This window comes from Diplotaxodon limnothrissa, linkage group LG19 (genome assembly GCF_057381915.1).
Source record: "Diplotaxodon limnothrissa isolate DT_005_m linkage group LG19, D_limnothrissa_male_GT1.1, whole genome shotgun sequence".
NCBI classification, from domain to species: domain Eukaryota; kingdom Metazoa; phylum Chordata; class Actinopteri; order Cichliformes; family Cichlidae; genus Diplotaxodon; species Diplotaxodon limnothrissa.
Window position 1 is genome coordinate 27,609,774 of NC_140614.1, and position 8,781 is coordinate 27,618,554.

The following is an 8,781-nucleotide window of genomic DNA, read 5'->3' on the forward strand; positions in this document are numbered from 1 at the left end:
TATTCCTTTTAATACATACACCCACTCATCGGCTGAACAGTTGCTAGGGAGCTGACATCCAGTGAATAAGTTCTAGTCAGAAAGCGACATCCCAAACATTTATCTTCCTCCTTACTGTTGGACGTTGGTCAAAGTTCACCCATTTAGCAGCAGGGTATTAGTACAACAGTGCATCAGGTTGTGAGAGGCCATATTACTGGATGGCATTACTATGCCTGAGGCTCAAAAGCACAACAAAAACAGAAGGAGGGAAAGTGTTTAAATATTTTATGTATCAGCTACCTTCACACTGGCACACAAGCAGGATAGTGAAATTTGTTTTAGATTCAAGCAGTCTTTCTCTATTTTAGTAAAAAAGCAGCAAGTAAGGCAGATGTATTTCTTAATATGATATTCCAAAGGGACCAGTAGTTCCCATTGCTAGCCCTCTGTTGAATGTTTGGAGGGCAGGAAGATGCTAATGCATTTAAATAAAAAGTAATACAGACACAGCACAGCACTCTGAGAACTTCCCGGCCACTGAAAATGCTCATCTAGTAGGTCGCGCTGTGATTTTGAGTCTATATTTGAAAGTAGCATGAGCAAGAATACAGTTGGGTCCATTAGTATTTGAACAGTTACACACTTTTGGTAATTTTGCTTTTGTGCATCAACTGTATTTCCCACCTAGAATTTCTGCAGCCATCTTTAGCTGCTGCTTTTTCGTAGGTCACTCTGCATTCAATTCGGTCTTCAGTAAGTGAAAAGGATGTTCTGAGATCAGCTGAATGACTTGGCCATTGAAGAATATCGCAATTCTTTACCTTGAGATACTTTTGGGTTGCTTTTGCAGTATGCTTTGGGTTATTATCCATTTGTAGTGCGAAGGTCTGTCTGATCAGTTTTACGGCATTTGGCTAAATCTAAGCAGAGCACAGCCCAACACTTCAGAATACATCCTGCTACCTCTACCAGCAATCACATCATCAATAAACACTAGTGACCTGGCTCCACTGACCTACATGCCCATGCTATCGCAGATGATGGTGTATGCTTCGAATCACAAGCTGTTTCTCTTCTTTTCCCTTCTTTTTTCTTCTCATCATTTTAGTGCAGTTTCATCTTGGTTTCATCTGTTCCAAATTATTATTTTTTTAGGACTGTTGAGGCCCTGTCAGATGTTTTTTCTGCCAAAGTGTAATCTGACCTGCTTGCTCTTGTGTGTAACCAGTGGTTTGCACCTTCCATTCATGAAGACATCTCTTCATGTAGACTTTAGGGACCAGAAAAAGTAGAAACATCCAAGTAAAACCCATAGTATAGCAAAGAAGGAGGTATACTACATGTTTAGCTTATACCACAACAGATATGCCTATCTGTTTAAAATGTTCTTGACTGGACTTTTTCATCCACTTTAGTTGTTTTCTGTGGTCTCTCTGGTCTTTTGGTGTTGCCAAATGCTGTTTGTTTGATTACACCTGATGTTTTTGCTATCTTTCTGATAGGTTTATTTTATTTTATTTTTTCCCCAGTCTAATGATGGCCTCCTTCACTTGCATCAACTTTTTGGACCTCATTTTGAGAATTTCAGTAAAAAGCTGGAAAATACAAGTTCAACACTTGAAATTGATTCCAGATATTTTGTCTGCTTAATGTGTCATAGAACAACAAGAAAATAGGCCTCGAAACTACCTTCTCAACTGACCAATTATTTTTAAGCCTCTGAAAATAGGGCACTGTAACTCCTAGATTGTTGATGCAATACTTTTGATAAAGCTCTTCATATCCCCAGTGACTTTAAATCCCCTGTGATGGAGTATGGAGGCAAAAACTACAGAATTTGTGTAATTGTTCAAATGCTTATACCTATTCTTTTCAATCATAGACTGAAAATCATAACATGAGCTGCAGTTTGAACAAATCTTTTCTTGGTAAATGCACATTTTCAATGGCCAGGGTATTCTCAAAGCATTGCTGTGGTCTATTTTACTTTTCATTTAAATGCATCGACATCTTTTTGCCCTACAAACATTCAAAAGATGGATAGCAAATGTCCAAATACTTATGGAGCTATCTGTATGTTATGTGCATGCATTCCTGTGCATATACAGCACAGAATAATTCAGATTCTCGCTAATGAATAATCATGTTTTCAGATTTAGTTTTGTATGGCAAGTGGGTCATGTGTCAGATGCAATTAAGCAAAACAGCAAACATAAATGAGTCACATCTACATAATAAGTCTGAGAAGAGTATTCAGCTAACAAAGACGAATGTGATGCAATACACTATATCAAAGCCTTGAATAAAGACTGAGTGAATTCATCAGAGGCTTGTGTAATCTTATTCATTTGGCTTCTCATTTCCAGCAATCTGCATTTACTCTTACTGCAGGAGAAAACATGACACAAACTGATCATTTCTTAGAATGATCACGACAATTATCTTCACAATAGCGCAAAATAAAGTTACTGTGCATGATGTAATAACTGTCTATCATGTAATAAAATTCAAAGTATGTGGGATGTGTATCTGCAGTCCTCATTTTGATCCGCTGTGTTGAAAATCAAACTGCAAAAATCCTCTGCAGTTTTCACATAAGCTGTTCACAGTTTAAAGAACGCAGGCTTTCCAGGAAGTAGTTATTCATAACTGACATAGTGCTAATTACTTCCTGCTGGACTATACCTCTTGAAATGGTGATAAATTCTTGGCTAAAGCAACCCTGTTCAATACCATATCAAAAACAGCAGCTGGAACATTATTGCATATTAATAAAAGCAGATGGTGGTTTGCAGACATGGCCAACGGAGGTGTTGAGGGACACCTCACATGTTGGAAATCAAATCTGATTAATTCAGGAAATAACTTCAACTCCAACACATACATTAGATGATCTCTGTTCTATGTATATGTATTTTTAAACCAAACCACCAAATGAACAATTAAGTGTAGTGTAATGTACTCACAGCAACATTTAGAGGTCTGGGCAATGAGGTAGACCTGTAGGACATTCTCGGAAACTGCTGCTCCGGCCAGCTGAAGACAGGGCAGGGGTTGTTCCGTCCACTGGCAGCCAGATGAGGATAAGGTGACTCATAACAGGTAGGAATAACTTTTTTCTCCTTCTCCCGCCCTCTTTCTGACCATCTAACTTTTTCCCAGCAAAGCTTTTCTCTTTTTCTGTCCCTTTCCCTCCTTTTCTCACCTCCTCTGTCTCTCTCCCAGGAGGCTTCTTTTCTCTTTTCCCTCTCCTTCTCTTTTTCCATCCCCAAGCCTCCATTTCTCTCCCACAGAGTCCTGTTTTCCCTTTTCTTTACTCTCCCTATACCTTCTTCAAGCACTTTTTCAGTTTTCTCTTTCCCAAGGGTGCCATTAGCTACCAGTTCATCCAGCTGCCTCACTCTGTCAATGTCTGTCTCTAGATAATGTCTCCCAGTAGGGGTTTGTGCTTGGATCTTTGGACATAGCTCTTGGTTGGGCTCTGGGTGTGAGTGAGTCTCTTCTTTTACTTTCCTTAGGACTTCTCTCGGCTCTATGATCCTACAGCTTGGTAATGTCTTGCTCCACTGGTGGATGGAACTTGTGATATCTTTGGAGTCACACTCCTTAATCAGCTGAAGGTTCGAACTGGTTGGACTGTACCATAAGTTTGTTGTTGATGTCGATGGTGGCGGTGGATTTGTTAAGGCAGAATGTAGTGGTGTGCGAGATGGAGTTGGTGGAGGTGGTGGAGGAGTTAGATCGCTATGTCGTAAAATGAACGGTTGCTGAAGAGGACCACCATTTGATTTTAAGACCCTGCAAGTCACTTCATTTAGAAACTGTGAGAACTTGCGCCTGTCCTCTGATTTCTCACCACACTGATGGAATAAGACTGAAGAAGCATTTTTGCAAGATGATGACATATTTTGGAGTCCGGCATCTTTCCTTTGTGTTGTGCAAGTATTCTCATGATCATGGTCTCTTTTGCTTTCAGATTTAGCAGGAGGACGTGAAATGATAAGATTTTGGTAAATGATTTCATCCTCACCCTCAGCAGCAGAGGACACCTGATTAGTGTTGCAAGACTGTTCATTGCTGTCTTGCTTAATAGGAGTCCGTAGTAAGCAGGTGGCCACTGAGCTCCAGCTGTTTGTATCCCAACTTCCATCATCATCACTAGAGCTGCCGTTGCCACTCTGTAGACTAGGGCTTTTACTTCTCTCAATAGGATTGGGGATGGAGTTGTCCAGGCTTCCAAGTGATCTCCTCTTTATCCGAGAGACTGAACCTCTGAGATTGGGTAAAGAGTTCGGAAAGTTAGACAAAGGTTCGTCAAGACTTGACAAAGATCCTTGCATGCATGAAACAGACCCCTGCAGGCTGGAAAAGGAACCTTTAAGTAAAGGAGAGGATTGGCGACGCAGCTGAGGCTCTTCTTCATGGTCACTGCAGGGTCCAGAGAAGACGGGGCAAGATGCCGTAGAAGAGCAGGAACCACGATCTTGCCGAGTTGAGGTTGCTCTGGAACGCTGTCGCCGTAAAGTAGCCATGTAAATTGCCTTCCTTCCTCTAATTTGCACAGACTCTGGTAATCCTTTCTGTACAGACTCAAGTCTGGGACCATCATCTGAAATGGAAACGCATAAATGAACCATGTCAGGCTCAGTCAGTCCTATTGGTTTCTGTCCTCTGGCTTTGCCCAGTTTTAATTGTCTGCCCTAGTTGTCCTGACTTCCAACAGTGCACCCAAGCTGTTGCAGTGTGACACACTTTACACTGATCCAGCTCAGTATTCAACGAGATCCCAAAGAGGCCTGATAGTCATCTGGATGCCAACCAAATCATTACCATATGGTAACTCCATCAATTCTATGTTTTTCCTTTTTAAAATAGCATTATAGATCAACAGGCGACCAGTGGTTTGTATGTGGGCATGTATAATGAATTTGTGTATTGACATGGATGATGTTGGAAAGCAGCTGGATATCCAGGTCAGTGATATTGACCACAGCGACCATGTGAAATCTGCTTTCTGTGCAGCAGGCAAGGAAAGCAGACACAGATCAATTTGTCACACATTGTTGTTGTGTTGGACCTAAATCTGCAAACCAGTATGACCACATATGGGCAAGACAGGAAAGAAAGGAGACAGAACTAAATACATACAATAGCAAATAGAAGGAAACTCTTGGTCTCTGATCTATATGACTCTGATAAAATCTGTATAATGTGACCACATGCAGGATTGATGTGTAAGCTGGACCTAAATGCAGACGGAGTGTAATGAAAAGCGAGCTTTATTTTAAGCTGTTAACAAAAGCAGTACAGCATAAAGAGAAACTAAAACTATGAAAACTAACTTCAAAACTTCAAACACTAGAATAAAAAACCCAGTAACATTAACTAAGAATTCAAAACAAGGAAGAAAACCAGGGACCATGATGTGATGTAGAACATCCGTATTATCCTACGTGTTGATTGGGATAGTAAGAGCATTGTTGGTGCACAAGTGAAACCTTGCCCCTATAAACCGACACATAAAGAGCTTTGCGGTTGTAGGCCTGTTTATGTTATTGTATTTTCCACAACTCTGTTGCTTGTGAAGCTCGCACACAAGAATTTCACTCGCATGTGCTGTACCAATGTACCTGCACATGTGATGTGACAATAAAAAGTGATTTGATTTGAAAGAGAATTCAGCATTAAGATCCAACCTAATTAATCTATGGTAAATGCTGGAAAAAGGGAACCAAATCAGAAGCCATGTAGGTCAATCAAAAGTAAGTTTAAGTTTAGACAAGTGATTCTGAGACTTTAGGCAAGAGCTCTCTGAATAGAAAAGCCTTTTGTTATATAGAATAAAACTACTGAAAGTGATGGCTTTACAAACAAACAAATAAACCAGACATTAATGTAACATTAGAAGCAAAACCTTGCAACACTAAATCAATTTCATTGATTCACATCAGTTCAATTCTAATTCATTCGCAGAACTTGTTGTTTGGTCTCAAACATAAATTCCCAAGATGAACATTAACATATCGGTATCCTAGAGCCTTGTTACTGGTGGGCTGATACATAGTTTGAATCTTGATCAAAACATATCTCTTCCTAAAAGTCCAAGAGGACAACACTAGTAAAAAAAAACATCCATCCATTTGCTTCCGCTTATCCTTTTCAGGGTCGCGGGGGGCGCTGGAGCCTATCCCAGCTGTCATAGGGTGAAAGGTGGGGTACACCCTGGACAGGCGCCAGTCTGTCGCAGGGCTAACACACAGGGACAGACAACCATTCGCACTCACATTCGCTTGCACATTCACACCTAGTGGCAATTTGGATTATCCAATTAACCTATCCCCACAAGCTGCATGTCTTTGGACGGTGGGAGGAAGCCGGAGTACCCAGAGAGAACCCACGCAAACACGGGGAGAACATGCAAACTCCACACAGAAAGACCCCGGCCTGATGGTGGAATTGAACTCAGGACCTTCTTGCTGTGAGGCAACAGTGCTAACCACCGTGCCACCGTGCTGCCCCCAAAAAAAACACTGCCTTATTTTTTCTCTTCTGCTTTATATTGTTTTTAAGTGCCCCTTGGTATGTTTTTCCTCCTGTGCATGAATTATTATGGCACACAGGGTGCTCAACCAAGCAGGAAAAGGACTGCCTCATTGCAAATGAAGAGTGTGAAGCTAAAGAGGCAGATGGTGGAACTATTGAAAATAAACATCCCTTCCAACAGCTGTACCCTCTCTAATAAAATGTTAAAAATAAGGGTACTTGATAGAGGAAGTAGCATAGAGAACACCAAATAATGGAAATCCAAAGGATATCTTTGTTTTTATAAGGCTCCCTACCGATGAGGGGGTTTTACATGTTTGACAGTAATTAGATTTAAAATTTTTCTGACAGCAGGTATAATTAATTTGTTTAAAGACCAAGAGGATCATCCCCAGCATGCATAGCAGCTCTTCTGTGATACAATTTATCTTTATTCATCCTCACACCTTATAGAAACTAAAATTGCTGCTGCAGCTTTGCTGAGACAGTGGTACTTTGCCATAAATTAAGGTAATATACCTAAGGTAAAAAATTTAAAGCCTGTGCAAATTTAGTATAAAAAGAATCTGCATATTTTTCCATTTAAGAATCTTGAATGACCTAAAATAGCTTGAATCCACTCTCAGTGCTCCTGGCTTTGCTTGCTTTGCACCTGGTCTTCTACACACACAATATATGTAACTTACTTCCCTCTATCATAACAGCCAACTCTCCCTTTACCAGTCATAGTCCCTACATTTAGAGTCCCTACTCTCACCTCCAGACTTCTACTTTCCTTCTCTCTTGTTGCCCCTTTACACTTTCTCCTTCTTCTCTTCATTGTCTTCAGCCGACAGTAACACAGTTTCCACCACCACACTGTTTCTCAATAGCATATAAAAAGAACATCTAACCAATAGTCAAACATGGTGGTAATGTCATGGGCTTTTGCTGCTTCAGGACTGGGATGACTTGCTGTAATTGATGTAACCATGGATTCTGCTCAGAAAATCCAGAAATCCAGAAAAAGCAAATGTCTGGCGATAATCTCATGTCCACAAGCATATTTAGGTTGTGCAGCAGAATAAGTGTGGCCCAAAATTTCTCAGCAGTAATGTAAAACACTGACTGTCAGTCATTACAAAAGCTTGATTACAGTTTTTGCTTCCAAGGATGGTATAACCAGTTATGAGGTTTAGGTAACAATTACTCTTTCACACATTTTCCCTTACATTTCCCTACATTTGGTATTTACTCACACTATTCTAGTGTGAGTAAATACTTAATTTGAAATAATTACCAAACTTGGTAGAAGAGAACAGTGTTAAAGAACTAAATGATGTCCAGACACCTGACACATGACAAATGAATCCACTGAGCTGCGAATGATAATTGTGGCAACTGTGGTAAAAGGAATCAATAAGCTTGTATATGACACTGTCACAGTAACACTCGCAGAACCACCTGAACATGAGATCCAGAATATGTGCAGAGACAAATCCCTATGGAGTTAAATCAAGGAAGGGTGTTAGTTGAGCGGGTGTGCTCCTAGCTGCAAGGGATCGATTGGATAAAGACTACCTGACACACCATTAGACCCACCAAGAGCTGAGACTGATAAATATTATAGGAACATTGGGGAGAAACAGGAATCACACAACACCAATACCAAGTGGCCAGTGGACCTAAACATCCCAGAACAAGATCCAGTTGACATCACTAAAGTAGACGTCCAACAGCATCAGGACTCTGACAGCACAATAAGTGGGGCTGCTAAAAACAGTTACTCACCCAGACTGGATAACACAGGACAGAACAATCATGGTCATGACAGGGCGATTGCCTGTAAACTCCTCACAGGCATCATAGCAACCAATCTGAGTATGAACATAAGTCAACACATGAGTGCAGCTCAGAAGGGCATTGGAAACAACACCAGAGGGTCAAAGCACCAACTGGGGTTGATGTAGCAGTACACCACGACTCCAAAACCAGGCATATTAACCTGAGTCGCCCAGGACTGACTACAAGAAAGCGTAGAACTCAATGCCCCACATAGGGATACTGAAGTGCTTGGCATATACAAGGCTAATGGTGCAGTGATAACACCAATTGGACTGTTCAAGACAAAACTAAAGACAACCTCAAAAGCACAAGTCAGTATCATGTGTGGATTATACCAATGTAATGTACTGTCCCTATTCTGCATAGGCCTCACCAGCCTCTGCTACCACACCAAAGAGCACATACGGATAGAGATTCAGGAATGAAGTAGCA

At 40.8% G+C, this 8,781-nt stretch overlaps 1 protein-coding gene across 1 annotated transcript in view; it reads right to left on the bottom strand.

The window, feature by feature from the left end:
• The window catches only part of begain (brain-enriched guanylate kinase-associated), a 55,389-nt gene extending 50,770 nt beyond the window's left edge, over positions 1–4,619 (bottom strand). The window contains exon 1 of the mRNA XM_085343276.1: positions 2,949–4,619. Within this exon, the coding sequence (XP_085199402.1) occupies positions 2,949–4,619 (1,671 nt within the window). The remainder of the gene's footprint in view (positions 1–2,948) is intronic.
• Positions 4,620–8,781: the final 4,162 nt, after the last annotated feature.